Source organism: Chroicocephalus ridibundus, chromosome 5 (assembly GCF_963924245.1).
Source record: "Chroicocephalus ridibundus chromosome 5, bChrRid1.1, whole genome shotgun sequence".
NCBI classification, from domain to species: Eukaryota; Metazoa; Chordata; class Aves; order Charadriiformes; family Laridae; genus Chroicocephalus; species Chroicocephalus ridibundus.
The window spans coordinates 401,307-425,561 of NC_086288.1; the positions used below are offsets into that span (position 1 = coordinate 401,307).

At 42.7% G+C, this 24,255-nt stretch overlaps 3 protein-coding genes across 3 annotated transcripts; all 3 read left to right on the forward strand.

The window, feature by feature from the left end:
• The first annotated feature begins 6,285 nt into the window (after positions 1-6,285).
• LOC134516740 (interleukin-8-like) lies at positions 6,286-7,731 on the forward strand. The gene is made up of 3 exons (XM_063337282.1): positions 6,286-6,544; positions 6,721-6,856; positions 7,644-7,731. Exons 1-3 carry the CDS (start codon positions 6,352-6,354, stop codon positions 7,729-7,731), a joined length of 417 nt encoding a protein of 138 aa, XP_063193352.1. The 5' UTR covers positions 6,286-6,351.
• A 4,033-nt stretch (positions 7,732-11,764) lies between these two features.
• On the forward strand, positions 11,765-14,639 carry LOC134516195 (interleukin-8-like). The gene is given in 5 exon segments (XM_063336143.1): positions 11,765-11,828; positions 12,653-12,736; positions 12,739-12,790; positions 13,871-13,954; positions 14,564-14,639. Coding segments are annotated over 5 exon segments (360 nt in total).
• A 5,456-nt stretch (positions 14,640-20,095) lies between these two features.
• Positions 20,096-23,409, forward strand: LOC134516088 (interleukin-8). The gene is made up of 4 exons (XM_063335973.1): positions 20,096-20,274; positions 21,020-21,155; positions 21,938-22,021; positions 22,599-23,409. Exons 1-4 carry the CDS (start codon positions 20,214-20,216, stop codon positions 22,627-22,629), a joined length of 312 nt encoding a protein of 103 aa, XP_063192043.1. The 5' UTR covers positions 20,096-20,213; the 3' UTR covers positions 22,630-23,409.
• The last annotated feature ends 846 nt before the right edge of the window (positions 23,410-24,255 follow it).

A 24,255-nucleotide genomic window follows, 5' to 3' on the forward strand; every position in this document is an offset into this window, starting at 1 on the left:
TCTTCTCAACTACTCTTTCTGCTCAGTCCTGGAAGTCTTGGCCTTGTCGCATTAGATAAAATACTTGTTTGAGTAACTCTTTGGTTCATGTGTTGTAATTGGCTTTTAGTTACTTACGATGATTAATGAATAAAGGTATTTATTTAATAGGAAAGACAACACGTGGTGATACCAGCTGAAATACTGGAAAGTCCCTGAGTAATCCTATTGAGATTTTTTTTTTTCCTTAAAGATGCAACTACTGCAGTTAAACCAAAGTGGTCACTTTTTCTTTAAAAAGTTGCTGCATGTTGATAGCATGAACATCCTGATCATGCTTCAGGCTGCATCCTGTCCATTTTCTTTCTTCTTCTTTTTTTTTTTTTTTTAATTTTTCCCAATACTACTTCCCTTTCTGAAGATGACTTCATTTCCTATGCAGTTACTACATATGTGGGGAAACCCCAGGAATATGCAAAGGCAGATATTTTCCATCAAACTCAATCAGTAAATGGCTTTTGATTGTATTGTGAATGGGCCAAAGGGCACAGAAAGGAAGGACTGCAATTTTGTATTCTTCCAAACTGCTGAAAAGTGTGGATAAAGTTCAGAGTCAACCATAGTTGTTCTGCTTGAGGCTCAGGGGCTTTGCTGAAGCAATGCTCAAGAGCGCCATTGATGAATTTTAGAAGTCCAGCTGCAAGGGTGGAGTATCACTCCAGTCTTCAAAAAAGGCAAGAAGGAGGATCTGGGGAACTACAGGCCGGTCAGCCTCACCTCCATCCCTGGAAAGATGATGGAACAGCTCATTCTGGGCGTCATCTCAAGGCATGTGGAGGAAAAGAAAGCTATCAGAAGTACTCAACGTGGATTCACCAAGGGGAAATCATGTCTGACTAATCTGATAGCCTTCTATGATGGCATGGCTGGGTGGATAGATGAGGGGAGGGCAGTGGATGTGGTCTACCTTGACTTCAGCAAGGCGTTCGACACGGTCTCCCACAGCATCCTCATAGGGAAGCTTAGGAAGGGTGGGCTTGATGAATGGACAGTAAGGTGGATAGATAACTGGTTGAAAGACAGAGCTCAGAGGGTGGTGATTAGGGGCACAGAGTCTAGTTGGAGGTCAGTGGCGAGTGGTGTTCCCCAGGGGTCAGCACTGGGCCCAGTCCTCTTCAATATATTCATCAGTGACCTGGATGGGGGGATAGAGTGCACCCTCAGCAGGTTTGCTGATGACACAAAGCTGGGGCAGGTGGCTGACACACCGGAAGGCTGTGCTGCCATACAGAGAGACCTGGACAGGTTGGAGAGTTGGGCAGAGAGGGACCTTATGAAATTCAATAAGGGCAAGTGTAGGGTGCTGCACCTGGGGAGGAATAACCCCCTGCACCAGGACAGGTTGGGGCTGACCTGCTGGAGAGCAGCTCAGCTGAAAGAGACCTGGGAGTCCTGGGGGGCAACAGGATGCCCATGAGCCAGCAAAGGGACCTTGTGGCCAAAAGGGCCAATGGCATCCTGGGGTGCATCAAGCAGAGTGTGGCCAGCAGGTGGAGGGAGGTCATCCTCCCCCTCTGCTCGGCCTTGGTGAGGCCGCATCTGGAGTACTGGGTCCAGTTCTGGGCTCCCCAGTTCAAGAGGGACAGGGAACTGCTGGAGAGGGTGCAGCAGAGGGCTACCAAGATGCTGAGGGGACTGGAACACCTCTCTTACGAAGCAAGGCTGAGGGATTTGGGTCTCTTCAGTCTGGAAAAAAGACGGCTGAGGGGGGATCTTATCAACACGTATAAATACTGAAAGGGTGGGTGTCAGGAGGATGGGGCCAGGCTCTTTTCAGTGGTGCCTGGGGACAGGACAAGAGGTAATGGGCACAAACTTGAGCATGGGAAGTTCCACCTAAACATGAGGAGGGACTTCTTTCCTGTGAGGGTGGCAGAGCCCTGGCACAGGCTGCCCAGAGAGGTGGTGGAGTCTCCAACTCTGGAGACATTCCAAACCCGCCTGGACGCGTTCCTGCTCTGGGTGACCCTGCTCTGGCAGGGGGTTGGACTGGGTGATCTCCAGAGGCCCCTTCCAACCCTATGATTCTATGATTCTATGATTAAATGCATAGCACTAGGATCCAGAACAGCTAGCAAGAAGAACAAAGGCAAATTAAGCCGGCTAACAGAAAAATCAGCAGAGGGAGAAAGAAGTGGTAGCGATGGTTTTAGACGTGTTATAGTAGTGTGTATTGCTGGCGCGCTTGCTTGTGCTGCAGGGAGATCCATGTGCCACAAGCTCTTGAGACAGAACTCGAAGGTGCTTCTCCTGCCTCTAAACCAGAGATTTCATCAGCAGTGGAGGTGGAAAAAAATATTCACCAGCATAGGTGTTGCAATTGTTCTCCTCTGCAGCAAGAATCACGGGCCGCACGGAAGATACAGGAACAGGGATCATCATCTCCTGCGCTGGGAGGAAGTAGCAGTGTGGTACAGCAGAGCTCCAGCTCTCGTCCTTGTTCTCAGAAGACTTTTGCAACCTTATGACTAATTGATAGTCCTTTGTTAAAGCACTTGCACACTGACCTTTGTAACACCTGCCCAGTAGAGGATGGATCCAGAAAATAAACTTCATGTCCAGCACTTCTAGAAACAAACAAATGCAATTTCCATTCTCATTAATGGTGGTAGATGTCAAGTATAAACAGCTTCAGGAAGAGGGGCAGAGACGAGCACGTGAATTCCAGTGCACCTTTCCTGAGAAGGGCTCATCAAAATGAGTTAGGCTTTCAGAATTGCATATTAACTAAACAAAAGAGAACAAGTATTTTTGTAGAGGGCTGGCCCAGACACTGCTGAAGCAGATCAGGAAGATTGGTACTAAACATGTATCTCATGGTTCCATTTCTATTTACAGCCCTTTATTCCATACCTTTCATATAAAAGTCATTCACTGTGACAGCCGGCAAACTTAAAATCTTGCGGGTTTTGTTGCTATCTAATTAAGAAAGAGGGAGAAAAGACATATACTTATGGGATTAGTAACTGTAAGCAATTTCTGTGTTTGGCCCTCTCAAGTCAGTCAGGTTGCCTCAGGTAAGGTTCACAGCAGAGGCTGTCTCGCCTCCAAAATACACATGACACTAGGCACCCAGACTGACAGACAAAGATGCAAAGAAGTTGAGACATTTTCCCTTTGCAGATCAAAAGTATGCACGGGTTTTGCAGAGAGGGTCACAGAAGTGTAAGAAAATAAGAGAAAGAATTTGCCTGAAGGAAATCTAAAGCTCAAGCAGGACTACCCTTTTCCGCTGAACCTGGTATTCTTTAAAAAAAAAAAAAACAACAGGAGTTGTCACAGTCACTGAGTCAGCTGCTCAGCTATTTCTAAATGATCTTTTGCATGTTTGGATCTAAAATTCCAGGCATGAGGCAGGATTTCTAAAGATACCAGTGAGCAATTGTTGACAGAGGTGAGGACAGAGCAGTGCCAGGGGTTTCCTAGGGGAAAAAAATTCCCCACTGCTCACGGGAGCATAAGGAAATGTAAAGTTCAGGGTCACTCACAAGTCAGGGAAAGTTGGGGAGAAGCATACCGAAAACGATCCGAGAAACTCCAATTTTTTCACACTCGGGTACCTCAAGCTCTCTCTTGCGCTTTGCTATGCCATAGCATAACTCGTGTGGAAGCCTTGATTAGTGGAATTAGTGAATGTCATGCCTGTGGTGGCACCTACAGATCGATCTGAACTAATCTAGCACGTACCAGTTTGCCATGTGGTTGGGACAGGGACTTCTGCACCACACATGAATGTCAAAAGCTGGACGCAGGAGAGTCTGCATTCCTGTGTGTCATATATTGCTGATAAGCCCACCGTTTCTCAGAAACCTTATCACTTGGTAGGTATTAAGGCACTCCTATGTCAAGAAAACGGAAGCTTCTCAATAGCTGTATTTGTGACCCTTATGACAAAACCAGTATTTATTCAGCTGGAGGCTACCAGATATTGTTTACAATGCTCATGCTTAAGGCTTATACTCTTCAGTCAGAGACTGTATGCATTAGAAATTCAGCAGCTTTTAATTCACCCACCTCACGTCTCCAAAACTAGGTCCTTGTACATAAACTGAAACAGCGGCTCCTCAATTTCGCCCAAATCACAAGAGTTTACAATAAAACATGTGATCTTTTCATTCACGGTTCATCTTTTCTGACTTCTCTCTGTAGCCACAAAAAGAATTTTATCTTTGTTGACTGTGGGTTTTTTGCAGGCCAAGTCTTCCGCTCACTTCTTCTTAAATTACAAGTCAAAACACGGGCTCCAGAACCCTACTCAGTTGTTCCCATTGCTCCATACCAAGATGCGTTATACTGTAATCATTACGTCATATATGATAACTGTAAAACACTGAAGCCCTTTCTTTATACTTGAATAACGTACAATAGCCACAAACATCTTATCCGTCTGGATCCAGAAAGCAGAAACAGCACTTCCTTAAAACAAAACAGGCAGTAGGTTTTATGCAAAGAAGACAGTAACACCTCCGTTGCATATACAGTACAGAAGCAATAATTTTATCTTTGCTTTAATAAAAATCATTAATGAAATTGAAGACAACAGTTTCTCGGGTTTATTTAGAGAAGAGGTCTACACTCCTCTGATAGTGCAATGTATACTTCCATTTTCTCCTTGTATGCAGGCCCGAAGACATTTCCATTGATACTCTAATTTTCATTTCTATGAACAGTTTGCTGTGCATGGAAATAGCATGTTGGGGGAACTAAAAAGTCCAGAGATAGGAATGAACAACCCAGTCTGTGCTGCTATCGGCAACAGAACAACATTATGTAAAAAGAGATCCCCTGGAGATGTGATAAAGGTCTATAGAATTATGAAGGAGATGGAAATCAGGGATAAGGATCAACATCTAACTCTTGTTTTCCCATAGAAGAATCAGGAGGCATCAAACGAAGACAGGCTCAGAGTGGGAGACTGTTAGGGGTAAGTCTCAAACACATGTGGTCTTTTCTTACACAATCCCAGCCGTCTGCTGAGGGCCGTGGTTGAAGAGAGGATACTCGCTAGGCCAACCTCCGGTTTAACACATAAGGGCTGTAATCAAGAGCTTATGTGCTCACATTAGCTAATCCAGCTATGTTCACTGCACGCTGAACATTTGCTGGAAAAACAGGTGCTTAATCCCGTACCTACACATCTTACTAAGCTACTACACATCCTCTAAGACTATTTGTAAACAATGGTGTAAAACTACAGACACTGATATATAGGGGAATATTAAGTGACTTTCAGTCTGGCATACATAAATCTCTGTCCTCCATGATGAGTCACAGACCAATGAACCTATATTCATTCATATCTGGTCCTTTGATTGTCTCCATTACCTGGCAGAAGAACAGTAATGGGATTCCTTCATGTTTAACTCCCCAAAAGTACACTTGTATTTTAGTATTATTTTCTATTGTTAATAAAAATGGTTGTACATCTCCGACTTCATCTGAATAATCCTGTTCATGATCTCATCTTCACTTTTCCTTTCATTCTACCATAATCAGAAGAAATCTCCTCTTTACAGGGTCAAATTTAAATTTGCAAAAGAGCCTCAATTTATTTCAGAAGCAGAACCCTGCAGTAGCTTTTAGCATCTTCCTCTGCCCATATTCAAAGCAGCAAACAGTTAAGAAGTTTTGGCTTCAGAAGAAGCAGTTCATCCTCCAAAAAAATCCACCTGATTAGGCAAAGCAATTCATCATATCATAATACTACATTCCATATGTTCTCAATAGTGCAACAAAGTCAGCCTGGCTTCGTTTGCTTGTTTCAGCGGTGCTAGGTTTTAATGTACCAAAAAGTATTGTAAGTATTTCTGCAGAAGTTATCTCAGCACATAAAGAAAGATTTTTTAAGATGCAATTGCACAGAGGGACAAGGGGAGCTAACTAAAATCCAGTTCTAGTACCTATCCTTTCTACGAAGTATTATCTCCTACTTCTGTCATGTCTTAAAATAAAAAAAACCAAAGCCCAAAGACACACAGATGAAAAATCACACATCAGATGTCTTCCACCAGAAGTGCAAATTTACAAAGAATAACATAGTAATAACAGCAAAAGTAGGAAGGTTCAGATTAAACTAATCACAAGAAATAGAGCATTACAGAAACCCTATGGATCCCACAAAGCTAAGTACAGGGCAATTTTGCACATATTCTGTTTTTGTATTTCTTTAATCAATACAGTGTTTCCTGATAATGAAAAGCAATTTTGTGGCCATCTAGGGAAAGGGGCTTGCCCACTTACCTGTGACTCATTTTGCAGAGGCATCTCACCGGTTCGGAGTTTCCCCTAGTGTGACCCAGGCGTGATGCTGGCATGCGGGGGGAGCCCGGGCGCTATATAGACACGGCAGGTCCCAGAGCACAGGCACTGGCCACCCCGGGGGCTTCGGGAGATCACCTCACCACGGAACCGGGCGACACGAGGAAGAAACACTCCTGCATCATGACTGGCAAGGCTGCGGCTGCTGTCCTGACTCTTCTCCTGATCTCAGCTGTTGGAACAAAAGGTAAAGAAATCCTTCCTAAAGCTCTCATAACTAATAGCGAGTGTAAATGCTGATGGGGGAGCTACTATGCTGTCTTACAAATAACTCTTCAAATACCGTAAGCAAAAAGAACATGTTGTGCTTCCTGTGGGAAGAGTGAAACAGCCCACCCTTTTTTTTTTCTTCTTGTTTTACAGGTGAGGCCGTGCCACGCTCAGCCATTGAACTGCGGTGCCAGTGCGTAGGCACCCATTCCAAGTTCATCCATCCCAAGTTCATTCAAAACGTGAACCTCACCCCCAGTGGACCTCACTGCAAGAACGTTGAAGTCATGTAAGTGCTTTTGCAAAATCCTCCCGATTACTTAACAAGAAGGAAACAGATTTTACATTAAGGCTGATGTAAGCGTTCTCCAAAAGATGTGAGAAGCCAGCAGGCGCGGCTTCTCAAAATGCAGAACAGCGGCGCTCATTGCTCTCACAAACAATATGCTCCGTGATACGAGTTGCGTGTTGGTTTTGCCAGTCTCTACTTTTTAAACAACCCCTGCAATATTTCAACCTAAACCCGCAGTCATCAGACAATAAATAACTTTCTGGAAGTCTGAATTCCACCAGCATATGAGAAGAGTCATGCTGAGCAAGTGATCAAAACATGAACTTTAATGGCTAGGTCAAAAATACGATCACACTTCTACTTAAGTCAATGAAAAAACTGCTATTAGCAGACAAATCATAAAATCTGGTCACAGTTCCGTAACTCCTACTGTAACAAAATTCCTATGGACTGGGCAGTACAGTTTCTGAATCAAGACGGAAAGATTTAGCCCTTCAGATAAGCACCATCACAAATAGAAAGCAAGCCGGGGAAAAAAGAGAAGCAATTTTGAAAAGAGTGAGAGTCCTGCAAATGATTTATTGCATTCAAACAAACAGATATGCGAAGATATGAAACCATTTAAAACAAAACAACTTTATGTTAGGCCACAGCCTCAGCTGATGCAGCCTAAAGCAAAGGAGAGGATGTAAGCGTACGCCTAGAATGATGTTATGAGAGAAAAGAGAAATTGTGTTGGAATTCACTCAGTAGACCTTTTCCCTTCCTTTTTTCTCTGCTGCAGAGCCACCCTGCGCGACGGCAGAGAGGTGTGCCTGGAGCCCACTGCTCCCTGGGTGAAGCTCATCATCAAGGCCATTCTAGACAAGTGAGTCATTTGTTCTCAATGAGCACGGCTTATCAAAAAACTATTTGAAGTGAGCCAGCAAACACGTACTGCGCAAGGTGTTAAAAAATTGTCTCCTCAGGCAGGTGCCAGAGTTTGTGTTCACTAAGTGGGGCAAACACTGTGATTGCTTTGAGCTTTACTTACAGCGTTAGGTTCAATCCCTTGCTGTGCCACACACCCCGTGTGAGTGGTAGCTCCAGCTCTCGTAAAGCACGAGCGTATTGAAAACCTGCAGCTCAAGCGCTCAGCAAATCCAGGCGTTAACTGACTGTTTTTCTCTTGCTTGCAATGGTAGAAAGCAACAGTCAGTTTTTCAAAACCAATGTCGTTTAGATGAGTGGGGGAAAAATGAGGCATCAAGCTATGGAAGCTCACAGTTACTGAGTCCTTGTGAAAAGCTCACAATGTCCCAGTGTCCCTCGGGTTCGGCACCAGCTTTTAAGGGCCTTGGACACAGAAGCACAAACCCTTAGTGGTGGGTTCCATCTGATTCCAGCGAGTGATACCCATTCCGTGGACAAGTTCTCATTGTCTCTTTTCCATTTGCTTTCTTTCTAGGGCAAATGCCAAACCTGCGACAGTGTCCTAAGATGAAGAAGAAAAATGTCCAAACTCTTCCAGGACGGCAAAAATGGGAGAGACGCTCATCCAGCTTCTGGCAGCTCACCTCCTCCTGCCTCCTACACTCACACTTCTAACAGCATCTAGAGACTATGGGTTCCCTGGTTTTGTAGTTAGTGGACAACAGTCCTTTAAGTCTTTTAAAGAGGTGCCTTTATATAGGAGAGAAACGACTAATGAAAGAACAAGCAGGCAGAAAAACTGGCTTGTGGAAGGAGACGGAGACAATTCTGGAGTAGTTTTTGCTGGATCGGTGCAGTGCGCTCTCAGCAGAGCTTTCACTAAATGACTCCTTCCCGTTTCGCTAACAGTTTAGGAAAAGACGAGGGAGGGTTCTCTCCAGGACAGCTTGGACGGGCAGCATCAGTTGTACCCAGGTCACTGCTTGTAATATTAGGAAGCCAAAATTCCGAGACATCAGGTTTTGTGCCATTGTTTTCAAGATACTATTTCTTGTCAATTAGTGTTGTGAAGCTATAAACATATATTTTAATGGCATCTTTCAGTTAGAAAAAAGCACTTTATTTATTTATATAATTATTTATATTTATTTACTTTTGCATATTTATTTGCTTTTGTATAAGAATGCAGTTGTTCTTCGATATTTATTTATTTATTTATTTATGGGAAATATTTATGTTTATGTGCCTAATAAATGCTTCTTGAAATGTTTTCACTTCAGTATTGTGTGTTATTATTTTCCTTATTGAAATACAGAACTGATAAAGAGGATGCATTTTCTTTCATTTTGTATCATGTACTGGTTTCTCAGAAGGGCAGGCGGTGGCTGAGTTGTGAGAGGTGGCTAATTACAACGGCACATTCCTGCCTCTTGTGAGTGCAGATGGTTTCCTATAGGAGGAATTATAAAAACGATCTTATTTTTTCCTCTTTTCTTGCCAGACTCGGTGTTTTCAGAGGTCTGGGTGATAAAAGTCACAGATAGAAAGCAATGTGCAAATACTGGTTAGTCACAGAAATTCCAGGGCTGTAGCAGCGGTGGTGCTCAGACAGCACGTCAGCTGCGGATCTGGCACTGAACAAAGTTTTGCGTTATCTTAAATAGGCAGGGAAACCTGATAAACATTAAGGAAGTCACTGAGCATCCTCCCTAATTCCAGTGAGGAGGGAGGACTACATCAGGAGAAATCCTAAGAAACAGAGCTCCGGTTGTATGGCCACTCGTCTGCCTGTACACAGCGATTTACAGAGCAATGGCTAGAATACAAGCAGCAAACGCTCGAGAAAATGGGAAAGTTGAGCAAATGTTCTGATATTTGTTTTTCTTTGGTCTTTTCCAACCAGGAGCTGCACAAACAGCTCCTGTTTGCTCACGGTGCAAGATAAAAAGGGAGTTTCTGGTCCTATTTGAGGAAGCTCTTGTGCAAGATGACAACCATTCCAACCTCGCTTTGCTCCCTCTCCCCATCTCCGCTCCGTCCCCAGGGCTGCATCGCGCAGCCTGCCAGACCTCATCCTCGGAATGTGGAGGAGACAAAGTGTCTCAAGGGGACAGGTTTTGTTCAGACACGTCTTACCACACTAAGCCTTCCGGTTTTCCGAGTGATGTTGACAAGCTGGCTTCTTTCAGAAATCAAATTTGGAGATAAGCACGTTAGAAATATCAGCCAGGAATGGGGAGAGGTGGGGAAGAACGACTTTATATGCACACCCATAAAAGTATGTGCGTATCCTAAAGGACTGGCACTGGGTTTAGTGCAATGCAGATATTTACAGTAAGCGTGTAACCTTTGTCACCGGCAAAATCCCAATCGAATTACTGGAAGCTGAATCATGACCAAGCAAGGGCTCTTCTCATTAATTCTTCTGTCCAAAACGTCAGCGATGGCTGTACTCCCAGGACCCCAGGGAAGGCATCTGCACAGCAGCTGAACCGTATCCCTCCTTTCTCCACAGGTTATTGCTCATTGGTGAGACATGACAGGCTGGCTAGAAATGATATACTGCATTTCTTTCCTGTGTGCACTCACAAGACGCCTTTCTTCATAACACAACATCAACCCTCACACTGCCAAAAATATGTTTCAGCGACCGCAGCTCTTTTGACTTGGTGACTGCCTTTGTCAGACGTGGGCTGGGCTGTGTTGTTTCTGCTTTGCTGATCCCGTCTCTCCGAAGCAAACTCGGACTCCATGAAATTACTAATTCTCCTGGTAAAATATTTTCACGCTGAGACACTAGTTATGAACTAGTTAACAATCCCAAAATGTTGTCCTGCTCCCCAGTGCCAGAGACTGTGTATGTCCAGGATAAACTGCCATCTCCCCTACGTACGGTACCCAGGCATATGTGAATGGCAGGCTCCTTCTTTTCAAAACCCAATTGCTTTCTCAATTTTAGCAAAGTACTTGAATTCCCTTGGACAACATATTCTACCAGATCACAATTTGGCCCACCGTCTTTCCTTGAGACCACCTTTTCTTCCCCTCACAAAAATAAGAATATCCGGTATGCCAACGACTAAACCGCACACGCTCTAGAAAGGGATTCCTGAGGAATACTTCAGAGATTTCACTTATGAGATGTTTTAAACACCTATGATTAATTCTAGACGCATGAGCTTAGAAAGAAAGACAAATAACTTCCTAAGTGCTTGTTTTAATCAGGTGTTATCACGGCTCTCATTGTCAGATACTTTCTCTTCTCCTATTCTAAACAAATGAAATTTTCCGAAGAGCTTAAGTGACTTAGGTGACAATGTCTCAGTCATTTTAAGCTCACCATTTCCTGTTCAGCGACTAGTGAAGCTTTTCAGTACAGAATTAAGCATCTAAATCCTTTTAGCCGAACTGATAAAGACAAATTCCTTTCAGAGAACAATAGAGACTACTTATATCTTGCCTTCACTTTGGAGTCATACCAAAATATAGTCCAAAAGACTGGGATGAAAAGTTTCCATAATTATATTGGGTAAAAGTTTTTGCACAAGGCATTTAAACTCAATGCAAAGAGCTGAACAGAAATTCTACATTCAGAGAGGGGGGAAGAAAGTCTCTTTATTTCAGGTTGGGGGGATGCCTGTTAATGCTGTGTTGATTTCCAAGCTTAAAACTGCTTAAAACTAACGTCCCATAAAGAAGTGCAAACAGAAAGTAATGGATAATAATCACAATTTAATGAAATCATTAAAAATATACAGCAGCAGAAGTAATTCAGGGAATTCTGAAGTGCCACTGAACGGCCTGTGCCAAGATGTGGATTTATTATGCGACACTGTCATGTATTGGGAAACCAGTGTGTACAGACCCCCACGTTGTGCTGGAGAGCACTTGTTGAGCAACGAGGCTGCTGGGAACGCACCTTTCCAGGATAAAACATGGTGGGAAAGAGAACCAGCGCAGGATGCCTGTCAACAGGAAAACTTCTGCGCAGCAATGGATGGCAAATCTCTGGCTGTTGCTTTGGTTCTCTATCTGGTCTTAATGACGGAGTCAGAAGGTGAGAAAATGATTTCTTAAAACTCACATAACCAATGAATAAATGTAATATATTTATCTATCTATTATATTATATAATAAATACGCAAATGCAAGTGGGCTTATGCTCTGTTCCTGTTGACTTTTTTCAGGCGATGTGCATCTTCATTAAACTGTCATTCAGAAATAAAAAGCTTCATTTGTATTTGCATCTGTTAGGATGTTGTGGCTGTTCCTGGGGGTGAAATACATTTCTGTCAGGAAATCGGTTTATTCTTATGCCGTAATACATGCCTTACCCCAGATTTTAAGACATGTCTCAGTTAAGACAGGACCTTTTTTTCTAAACGTGTCCATACATCTCTTCTTTTCCAAATGACAAGTTTCTCCTCTTTGTACTTTAATTCTTGGTAGGCGGGTTGATGGTGGTGCTTCCTCAAAGCAAGAATTATGCAATTTGCAGAAGAAAATAAAGAATCTGGGCAGATGATCATGGCAGAAACTAGTAAACAATATGTGGACATAGCTAATGACGTTAACCTACTTTGTTCAAGTGATGCAATTTAGGCGTAGAATCTGGCCAGGCACAAATGCACAATGACAACATCTAGGTATTTTCACTTAGAAATATACAAGTTTAACTTCAAATGCATCTGTATACCAAGAGCTCTGAAAATGCACCTGCTGCTGTTGTGCAGATGCAGTTAATTTTATCTCAAAGTCTTCAGGAAATCAGAGCGTCTGAGTAACAACAATAAGGCTGACAGAAGGGAATACTCTTTCCTTCAAAGGAGCAAATAATGAGATTGTTCATCTACCTAGATATAACGTATTGTTGTTCTACAGGCAGGGCCCTGGCGAAGACAGAGCCAAAAGGCTTCCAGTGCCTGTGCAGAAGCACTCATTCCAAGTTCATCCCTCCCAAGGCTATTCAGATGTGACATTAAGCCAAAGAGCACCTTGCTGCAAAAATGTGGAAATCATGTGCGCACTTTTGCAAAATAGCATCTTGCTTTCAGTAGGAGGAAGTGACTTGGCTTTTCACACCCTAGTTACTTATTTACTTTGGGTGGAACTACAGATCCCTCGCAAAGCCTCATCGACACTACATATAAGGTATTAGGCCTTCTATCCAAAGCAATGAGCTGATTCCCTGCAGAGTTACAAGCCCCTTCCAGAGGGTATTTTAAAAGTCACTCTATGCTAATATCCTAATGATGACCACCATCAGAGGACAGAATTAGATCCCCATACGCATTCAGGGCATGATTAATAATTTAGACAATGAAGAATCAATCAGAGACAAAATCTTGATTCCATTGAAATGAATTAAAACGGTTTCCACTAACTTGGTCTGTGTGTGGCCAAGTTTGAAACGCTGCAAGTTATTCCCTACGTCAGAATTGTGTACGGAGCATTTCCCTGCGCGAGGAGTGTGGAACTTAAATGGTAAATTCCATGTGAGTGCAAAGAAAAAAGACAAGGTAAGCTTCGGTTAAAATCACATCAGGAACTACCCACATGAATTGGATCAATGCACTCATGTAAACAGAAGGGAGCCTTCAGGTTTTTTATACTTTCCCTGTGGTTTCATAAGCCAATAATACCTGTATTGCCATATCCTCGGTGCAGCATTGCGTGCCATTCAGTTCCACCTCACGAGTAATTGGTAATTTCAGCCAGGCTTGAGTTTAAAAAAAAAAAGTTTCCAAGATAATTAAGTTCCTGAAAGATCTGCTAAACTATGACCAGATAGAGAACAGAAACCAAATAGAAAATTTATCAGGCTCATTAAAAAGATTGCATCATAAGCACCTATATTGACACCATTCATTAAAAAAAGCCCCAAACTTAAATGCCCTAGTATAGAAAAAGTATAGGAAACTCATTTTTCCCAAGTTCTCTCAGAAATTCTAGCTGGAAAATATCAAACAAGTTTAATAAGCAAAAGCACGTACCACGTCCTCCGGTTACTGAATTGTCGAATAGCTAAGCTAAATGTCAAATCATTAGGAGAGTGGGAGGGATGCCCCGGTCTTAACTTCTCTGTGTGGTTCTCGGCAGAGCTGCGCTGAAAGGTGGCAGACAAGTGTGTCTGCAACCCACTGCTCCCTGGGTCCGGCTCACTCTACAGGCTACTTGGGCCAGGTAAGTTACTGTCTTTACTACAACAGCTTCAGCTGAAAGCTGTTTTCAGAAGGCATGCTTTAATTTCTTGGCATGAAAACCACCCTCTTCTGGCATCAGTAATTCTTTCCAGCAGTTCTCTCTAAATCTATACTTCTAAATGCCCGAGGACCAAAATCGTTTCCTAGCTTTGATGCCACCCATGACCCATAGCCACCCGAAAGGCCACAGCTATGATGCACCTAAACATCTGCCGAGAGACAGCATGATCGTGCGGCATGTCTGACACTCCGAAAATCTAGCTCTAAAAGACTCACCTCCTCTTTCTGGGTATAATTCAGATGTACAGCTGGCATGTCTAAGCTTATTAGCTTTCAATTCTGTAAATGGGGACAATCATGTCCCTGCTTCGCACAATTTGGACGCAGGCTTATGGAAATCCTTTCTGTTGGAGTAGTACTTGTGTAAACACAGGATTTCTTGTGTTTGCACATATGTCAACTGGTTGATACAATAAAAATAGGTCATTAACAACTTGTGAGTACCTACTGCTCTCCCTGTAGCTTGTATGAATGGTAATTGTTTCACTAATAGATTTCTGAATTCACTTTATACTTAATCTAATTACAGGGCCAGAGACAATATTGAGTCACCAATCAAAGAAAAGTCAAGGGAAAATACATGCTGGAGTTTTTCAAGGATATGAAATGACAGGAAACGCTGATGAGAATGTCAAAGAACAACACTTCTGCTACGTTACTACTTTTGATTATTTTTTTTTCCCTGAGGCGGTTGCTGATTCTACCTAGTTCCTTTGCTGTGTCTATCTCTAAAATTCTAGCTGTGATGAATCAAGGAGTTCAAGCTTAATGAACGAGTTTTAGTGCTGTACGGGCAAGAATAAACAAGAGGAAATGCATTACCCTTAAATGGCCTTACTTAAAATAGAAATAGAAGGGGTACTATTAGTAAGCAAGTGAATGAACATATAATAAGGAAAAGTCTGCGTAGCTTTGAAGAAAGTCTTCTCTCACACACTTGTTACAGTTCTTTGAAGGTGACAACGAGCCCACAGATGTGCCCCACAGGTATAGATAGTCAAATTGTCTTTCTGAAATCCTTTCACAACACTCAACAAACATTAGAAATAATGAGGCTAAGAAAGAAGCCTTGGAAACGGGAAATGGGTACATAACAGGTGAATACATAGAAAGGAAGGACAGAATGAAAAGGTCAGCTTTTTTTGGTAAAGGGACATCACCCATGGTTTCCTACACCAGCTTGCCCTATTTGGTGTGGCATACCCACAAGTGGTCTGGGAAGGTCTTTCTATGAGCTGAAGTATTCTGATGACGCTAAATGAGGAGTAGCAAAGACTAGGCTCAACTGTAAAGAACCGCAGAAGGACCTTAGGAGACTCACTCATTAGGCAATAAACTACCAGGTGAAACTCACTGCAGGAAGCAGCCAAAGCGATTGACATAGGAAAAAATAACAAAGCTCACAGAAAAATGAGGCATTCTAGGCTGACCAGTCCTCATTTAGTGGTGTTTATGGTGCTGTAGTTTCCACTTATAGATAGGAAGACGAAGGCAGAGAGACACACGTACATCTATATATATATATACACACACAAAAAGAAGTTTAGAACTCATGTTTTTGAAGAAAAGGACACATTATTTATTTTAATATAATGGGAAATATTTTGCAAATTTTTTTCTCTCAGGTTTTGCTTTGCAAAAGGATTTTGCACCTCACATATTAATTAAGTTAAATGTTACTGCTCAAGGGTCCAGGAGACTCCTTATAAGACTAAACATTGGTTTAATGTGTTAATTCCCATTGCATTTATTGATAATTTCCTTCTACATTCAAAAAGGGTGTTAAAGATGTTTTCCATTAATGATTTGCTACACGTTGTTTATGCCTGGCAGTATAAACCTAGTTTCTGAAGCTAGAAAGCGCTAAAGAGCAGATTCTAGCAGCAATCACCAGGGGTACGTGGTCAGAGCAATGGAGGACTGCAGGCAAAAATACCCCGCCTGCCCTGTGGAGCTGGGTGTTCCGAGCCCCAGGGTGGGAGGAGGCGGCTACCACCTGCCAAGCTGCGTTGGCTGTAGCTTAGGCAGACTGTAAGGCAACAGCAAGCGACATACTAAGAGTCGGAGAAGAATGCATGGCGTATATTATGTCTACTCACCGCTTCTAATTTAGTCAAAAGTTCCCGGCACGAACTTCGTAAAACTTACCATTTGTTTCCTCCCGCCACTTCCATATCTTACTTCCACAGTCAGAAAATGCTTCCTGCCAAACTCATGAAAGGGAACTGCAACTAAAGCAGTAAAGGCAGCTTTCACACAGCAGGTAAAACCCCAGCTGCTGGTCCCTAGCAGTTCTCTAGTTGGACTTAGTATCTCCTCTGTTAATACCAAGTAGATGGGTTTTATTTTTAATATGAATATTCGATGACATTTGCTAGTATTTTATGTTAATATTATAAAGAATATTAATGTATCATTTTCTGGTATTACTAGATACCTTATATTAATATTGTCAATGACTTTTCATATTGAATTGGATCAAATGAAACATTTCATTTAACCCACAACAATTTTTAACGGAAAGCTACAATACAGAATCAACTGTTTTCAAGCAGAGCTGAAACATCTATCATAAATAAATATGCCATCACATAAATACATACTTATACTATTATATTTATAAATACATAAATTAAAAGGCCAATCAGCTACAAAGCTGTAGTGCTATTTGTGATTCCAGAGGGATTCAGGAAAGTCCGGCGCTTATCGTGATGTGACTAAGGGCGCATAACCATCTATATTTAGACACAAGTTTGAAAAAAAATCACAAAGTGACCTAAGTTTTTCTCCTTTCTTTGCTACCACTTCCTCATATAGCAAGTCAAAACCCAGAGGTTTAGCAGACATTCTGCTTTTTAGGCATCTGCCTCGCTGTAAATTCCACCAGTGTTTGCACAGCACTCTGCCCAGTTTCCGAGCAGCGGCAGCGATTATTTCCCAGCCCCTGTATTTGCCCCTTCTGCTCTCTGCGGGTCGAGTGGAACAGCAGGCGAGTGCTAAGCCCTCTGTGGGGAAAAGGAGGTGGTTTCAGAAGAGAGGGGGATTTTTTCCCTGGGGAACAAGAGTAGCTGGTAGAGAGGAGACAGGAGTTGCCAGAGCTCACCTTGCGCAGGCTGAACCCTCGTTCCAGCGAAGGCTTTGTCTCCTGGGCCTTTGGGGTCTTGTGTGCAGAACTTCTCGAGTGAGAGGTTTGAATTTGCCTAAAACAAGACGGATTCTTAATTTTCTTATAGAGAGTAACTTTATCAGCCCAGAGGCTGGAGTTTTCCTCTGGAATTGGGGTGACTCAAAACAGTAAGGGACTGGAGCTCAGCTCTCCCCCATCCCTCATGATGGTCTTGGTCACCAGAGAACACCTGAATCCCCCTCACCATGTCCCTTGTCTTTGGGGGTCCTTGGCTACACACAAAGACTCTACATGCAAAGACTCAGTCAAGATCCCAGAAGATTCCCTTTTGACTTTTGTGTTCGTTAGACACAGCAATGAGTCATGAAAAAGAAAAACCACTAGTTCCCATCCTGCAGCATGGAGAACACATCCTATACCCTGCCTTAAAACACAGGCAAGGGAGGGATTTACTTCCCTTTTCAGCAGTAATCAGACTATTGCATAACTGTTGGTTTGTTGGGTACAAGCGTGTTTTTAACTGGCTTAAGCATGGAAGGTCTCTGCTTGCAGCGGTATCGGCTCGCTCAGGGACGTTGCCCTTCAAAAGGAGCTCAATTCCATTTGCACAAGTCATCTCTGACGGCTGGCAGGAAAACACACGCTGCCAACCTCGGATAATGGATTTGGAGTTGCCATCGGCAGGGGCTGGGACGAGATCCCGGGCAAAGTGATGAAGGGATGTAGGGAGAACTTGGGCAAAGCACGGCACTCCCAGGAACACAGGTAGGAGTGCCTAGCCTTTGGGCTTGATCTCATGTTTCAACCTTTTAACACCACTATCATCCCTATTACACCCCTTTCACACAGTCCCGATGAAACTGTGGCACATCAGAGAAAGAGTGCAGGTAGAGGAGATGCTTTAGCTCTCAGAAAACATAGTGGATTTCCCTTTCATTGCAAACATCCTGCTCTTTTAGACAGATACTTACTCTTGGCTCCGGGGCAGGGTTAATCACACAGGCAGAGAAAGCTTGTGGCTTCGCTTTTGACCCGGGGATTTCTGCAGATCCTTCACTGCCACACGCAGGAAACAGTTGAGTCTAGAAGGAAGGAGGACAAGCAGTCATTGGTTTTACTTGGGGATTTGAGGGGGAATTTTCCTTTTTTGCCTTGAACATTAATGACATTTCAGTGCGCACCAAAATGAGATAATAAAGCGGCAAATAGTAATTAAGAAAAGTGGGATCCCTAATATAATTTCAGTTACCCTCTGTGTGTGCATACACATGCAGAGGCACAGAGAGAAAGAGAGAAAACCCAAAAGAAAAGAATCAGCAAAACCTCGTTCCAAGTAAACTGGTTAAAGCTCCAACATCTACAGTCTGACGCCAGTGAAACGCCTCTGTTAATTTAAGATAACATATACAACGTCAAAAACAACAAAACACAACCTTCAGTACCTGGTAAAATCCTCTTGTTTTTCATGCCTTCAGAGAACTAAACGTATGTTTCAGTAAAGCTCTCTAACACATACAGCTAAGGAGAAGCACCCTTAGGAGTCAGGCTCGGTATCTTTTGTTGACTTAACACTCAGTAAGAGATAGGAGAGACAAACTCGGTGGTATCTTTTCTCAGGCCAGCTGACAGTGATGAGAAACAGATGAATTTTCATGGCAAAGTTCCTTTTATCAAGTAAGTTAATGACAAATGGCACACAATAAACCATAATAAATTATGGGCAAATTATTAAATTATTACTAGAAATAACTCATAATGCTTTACAGGTTAAGCTAATTGAGTGTTTACTAACTCAGAGTTGGGCACAGATGACAGACACATGAAGCTCTGAGGTTGGAGATGAGAAGCAGCAAAAGTCATCATGGTTAAAAGGACAATGTCTTTATGGCACTGAAGCAGAATGGCTTCTCCTAATCATGTGCACTCCAGACAGGTTAAAAAAAGAAATTTTCATTTAAGCGACCCATAGGCATTTGAGCCCAAGTCTTCCCTTGAAATTGTCTCCCTCGCAAGGTAATAGCTCTACCAGCAACAAAAATAAACACTGAGCATTCGTGCAATGAGGTTCTTTAACAGAAACCTCTACAGCAGGGCCATAATACGTAATGTTATTTCCCTTTGCTAAGAGCTAGGGTTACGGTCAGTGAAAAAGATTACAGCAAAGACTTATTAAAACTATCTAGACACACAAAGGAAACAAAAGCAGTTGCGTTCAGCAGGTCATGCTATTTTGTTTGCATTCAATGGTTCCTCTCTTTATCATTCCTCAACACATGTGACATGAAAAATGATTTTCAAAGCCCTTCAGAATTTAGTATCTGCCTCCCACAGGAAGCTTTGATTAGCGCAGCCTCAATTCCTTTACTAACCGGTAGTATTAGAGGTGAATTTACTTTGTAAGATGCCCCTTGAACTGAAAAAAAGAAAAGAACAAAAAAATAAAATCATTAAGGTCAAAACAACGCTGAGGTAAAAATCCTCACCCAGTGAAAAAAGCTTTTCAGTGGTTTCAGCACTGCCCGATTTCCACTGGTGTAAAATACGATAAGTAGAAGCTATCACCATAAATGGAGATAAGAAACTAAATATCTCAAGTTTAGATCTGGCATTCCTATGAAGAACAGTTATTACCCTGAAGAAAATAATAAAAACTTATAACATAAACGTAACTGAAACCATCATGAAGTTATATTACTAAATAAGGGTACGCATTAGAAAAAGCACAAAATTCACAAAAATCTACAAAAGAAATTGGAATGCGTGGCTATTATATCAATATTTTAATCAATTAATACATTATATCATTCTCAGCAGAATAATTCCTCGTCATCTAGGAAGGCGTTTCACAACAGTCATGTGACTCATTTTTACCCCATCTGGGAAATTCCTCTAACGCAATCCCCGTGCTCGCAGAGCACACAGGCTGGGCACAAAACCGTATATAAGCCCCGTGCATCGCCCGGACCAGGCATCCGCAATCCTCTGGGACAAGCGAGGTCACTGCTCCACAGAACCAGAGCTGAACCACCCAGCCAAAAACTCCTCCCTAATCATGAACGGCAAACTCGTGGCTGTCCTGGCTCTCCTCCTGATTTCAGCGGCTGTGTCTCAAGGCAAGTAAATCCCTCCCAAGCTCCTCATGGCTGCAGTATTGCCTAGGCATCTGCCCAGACGCTTGTCCTTGCAGAGAGGCAGCTTTATATTTGTTGCAGCAAATTAGTTTCTTTGCAGAGATTTCCAGCGTCTCCCAGGTAGCCCTTGTACTGCAGAGTTACTGACATCTTGTGGGAAAAATTTTAAGGATGCAACTGAAATTTGCTTTGTGTCTATGCGTCACTCGAAGCGTGTGCGGCACAGAGGGGATCTTCTTCTTGAGTGTTTGAATGTTTCTCCCCCTTCCCACACAAAGAACAGTTAATGATCTTTTATTTGTTACTTAACGATTGTACCGCCTCAAGCAAGTAATATACAGCTGGGAAGGGAGAACAAACAATATGAGCACAGGAGCACAGACAAGCCTCCAACTAATGAAAAAATCTAGGGCTCTGTCTTCTGGATAGTCGCCAGTTTGTCAATCCAGATATTAAAATGATGCAACTAACTGTACCGTGCGGTCAGTACAAGTAACCACAAAATATGTGGTTTTATTTCAAAAAGATGTGAATTCAGTTCTAAATGTGCGTTAGCTGCTCTGAGACCAATAAGCAACTGATCTCTACACCGTGAGGATTTAGGCAGCTTGGACAAATGCAGTATTTTAATTGCAAATATTGTTAAAATAGAGCTGTCGTGCTTTATGCCTGACACGGGGATGGCAGGACCGCCTCTCAAACCACGATCTGTCTTTTCTGCTCACAGGTCGGGCCCTGGCAAGGATGGGAACCGAGCTCCGGTGCCAGTGCATAGCCACTCATTCCAAGTTCATCCCTCCGAGATCCATTCAAGACGTGAAGCTGACCCAGAGCGGCCCCCACTGCAAGAACGTCGAAGTCATGTAAGTAGCTCTGCGAGAGCCTCCCTTTTTGTCACCGTCATCTGCTGCCACCACAGGGGCTTTTATGCTTGATGACAAACATGACAGTTAGCAGGCTGATGTGATGTAGTCGGATTTGGGTATCCTTTTGAGAGATGGCTTTAAGTAATACACCACGTTTTTCATCGTCTCTGTGACCTTACGTATTCCTGAACTGATTGTTATTTACCTGTCATGGGATATATTAAATATTTCAGGCAGTAGAACATCAATTTCAAGGGCTGGTCAGTTCTTAATACGTAAGGTGATAACGTAGTTTAAATCCTGCATTCATTAGGCAGGCAAAACTCCCTTTAAAACAGTGTGCGTCAGTCTCGGAGAGGAAAATTAAGTTCCTGCAAGCAGGTTTAGGGAAAAAATGAAACTAATCGGGTCTTGAATAGCATGGAGGAGGGACTAAAATGTTGAAATCCTTAAATTGATGAAACACCTTTTCACCACTGGAGGTTTCAATCGTAGCGTAAGAAAGCTCTACTAATGTAAAGAAATTCAAACCAAGTACCTATATATATCGAGAAAGATTTTGGGGAACGTGTGACTGCTTTGAGAGCAGGCATGGGAACCCACGCAACTTCTGGGTGGTTTCAGTCTCCTCAGCTGTGGTACACATATAACAAAACGTCTAACCTAGAGCACTTGGGATGAATTTACACTAACTAATCTAAAAATGCAATATTACATTCTGTGAGTAAAGCAAATCCCTGCAGTGGTTTCCTGACTTTTCTTTCTTCCCTGTTTTGCAGAGCTACTCTGAAGGACGGCAGAGAGGTGTGCTTGGAGCCCACTGCTACCTGGGTACAGATGATCGTAAAGGCAATTTTGGCCAAGTAAGTCCCATTCCCTCTCAATTTGGGCAGTTGAGTGGTAAACTTCCCAAAACAAGCCAATTTGTAGGATTTCTTAGTGATACTTTCCATTTCCTCTTAATCGGATTTAAAGAAGAAGGAAACTTGCTGCTTAATTATAGAATGAGTCTTAGTCTTTCTGACTCTGCTGCAGGGTCCTTGTTCAAGCCCATCCGTCGCCACTAAACCTTTGAGTATCGGCAACTCCGTCCGGAGGGAAAGCAACACAGAAGTGTTTGGCTCCCTTTGAAAAACGAGGCTTAAAAAACTCCATCTTGCCCGTACTTATAGCAGGATATGTTAATGATCCATATTCCAAGTTAATGAGTTTCTTAATGGGAGTAAATGCAGAAACTCATGCTGCAGAAGTTTCCTAGCTGGGCTTCACTGGGATTTCAGTAATTGCTTTCGAAACGTCGACTTGACTCTCTCTGTGCCTCAAGATAGCATGTAGAGTTGGAAACAGACCGCTCATGCTTGACTGTTTGTGCAATGCTAAGCAATGATAACTGCTCTTGAACCACCTTTTAAATGATCCTCTTCCCTCACCTCTTCACAGGGCCCAACTCAATTCTGACTCACCACTCTAAGAAACGCCAAGACAGAAAAAACCTGGGAACTGCTCCCGCCCCTCCGTTGAGAGAAAGAGTCAGGAAAAGCATCGTTCAGTGTGCCATCTTCCACCCCCTGCATCACTGCTACTATGTTCATTATGGACTGGTTTATTTATTTATTTATTTGCTTATTTATTTATTTAACTGCATCTATTTAAGAACGTCTTTCAAAGTGGCCAGCGTTGTCTGCGGGACACGCTGTTCATTGACAGTGAAGATGCTGAATAGGAAAAGTGGTTTGCTAAAGGAAATGAAGAACCCTTGGCAGCCATTTCAGCCAAACACAACTAGTTAAGTGCAATGCACTTACAGCACAGATTATTTACACTAAGCCTTACTGTTTTGCTATTACACCAGCAAACTGGTGATTCCTCCTGCTCCCCTGGAGTGCACTCGTATGTTGTGTCAACAATAGTTTCTTGAACCACAGTCAGCCTGTGGCTAGACTGTGAACTGTGATTTATGACTTCAAAAATCTAGCCTGCAGAATCTTTAAGACAGTGGGTTTGGTACTTATTTACTGTGATTTCCATGATATTTATAAATGTATTTATAGAGTTGTTTCTGTACAAGAGCTAAAATTATGATAATTTATTCAGTTTCTACTGGATTTTCCATTCCTACTATTAATTTCTTAAGAAATATTCACCATCTCATTGCTCTGTACAAGGAGTTGGTTGTATGTCTAATTAGCTACTCAATCAGCTAATGGAAAAAACTGCATCTTACATATATAGAATTTGCTTGTGAGTGTAATTATTCCTAACAATGTATCAATAAATGTTTTCTAAAAAAAAAAAAAATCTGTTTGTTATCTGTTTGTTATTTTACATTTTCATTTACTTTATTTGGAAACAGTCTGCTTCATTTTTGCCAGCTCAGCCTGATTGCTGGAACTGAAATGTAAATTTTTAGTACATGGTAGCATAACGCACCCTGCTATGGTAACCTGACATTACCGAATGCAACAGCAAACTCTTAGGGTAGGGGAAAATGCTCGCTCTCCTCTCTTCAGGCCATTCCCAGTCCTCGGGGACTGGTGGGCTGCAGGGCAAGGCTCCTGATTTAAGTACCTTGCAGACAAGCGAATTTTACCCTCAGATGCCTAAACACTGCCAGGCACCAGATCAGCCCCAGAGCTGTAAATCTTAACTACATCAAAAGGTCACTAATTGACAATCAAAATGGGAATTTGTGACCTTTACATTGGGTACCCGAATATCAAGCATTTGCCCTTGTGCAACAACTGCTTCCTATTCTGATTCCTGAAACGGAGAGTGCCGAGTAGACGACGCCTGCCTCTTTTAAAAGGCCTGGCTACTCCTCCCCATCATGCAGAGACACGGGTGCTCGGCCCTCCGGCAGAGAGGCGCTCGTACTGTGCATGAACACTGAGGGAGGGTTCTGGCAGATAAACTGGGGGGCTTCACATTGTTACCAGCCCACCTCCTGTCCCACGGGGGCTCTCATGGGTGTAATGCATCTTCCCCTAGGAGTCCCAGTGCAGTTTGTAAGACCATTGTGCAAAACATCCATGCTTAACGGTTCTCTGAAATCATCAGCTCAAACCGCAACAGTGGCCTAATGAAAGCCAGCGGTGTG

What these genes read in the sequence shown, in the direction of transcription:
- LOC134516740 (XM_063337282.1), top strand. Translation starts at nt 6,352, where the DNA reads ATGCGGGGGGAGCCCGGGCGCTATATAGACACGGCAGGTCCCAGAGCA. An exon ending in CTCAGCTGTTGGAACAAAAG is followed by an intron (nt 6,545 to 6,720) that starts GTAAAGAAATCC and finishes CTTGTTTTACAG; the next exon opens with GTGAGGCCGTGCCACGCTCA. An exon ending in TGCAAGAACGTTGAAGTCAT is followed by an intron (nt 6,857 to 7,643) that starts GTAAGTGCTTTT and finishes TCTCTGCTGCAG; the next exon opens with AGCCACCCTGCGCGACGGCA.
- LOC134516088 (XM_063335973.1), top strand. Translation starts at nt 20,214, where the DNA reads ATGAACGGCAAACTCGTGGCTGTCCTGGCTCTCCTCCTGATTTCAGCG. An exon ending in TTCAGCGGCTGTGTCTCAAG is followed by an intron (nt 20,275 to 21,019) that starts GCAAGTAAATCC and finishes TTCTGCTCACAG; the next exon opens with GTCGGGCCCTGGCAAGGATG. An exon ending in GTAAAGGCAATTTTGGCCAA is followed by an intron (nt 22,022 to 22,598) that starts GTAAGTCCCATT and finishes ACCTCTTCACAG; the next exon opens with GGCCCAACTCAATTCTGACT.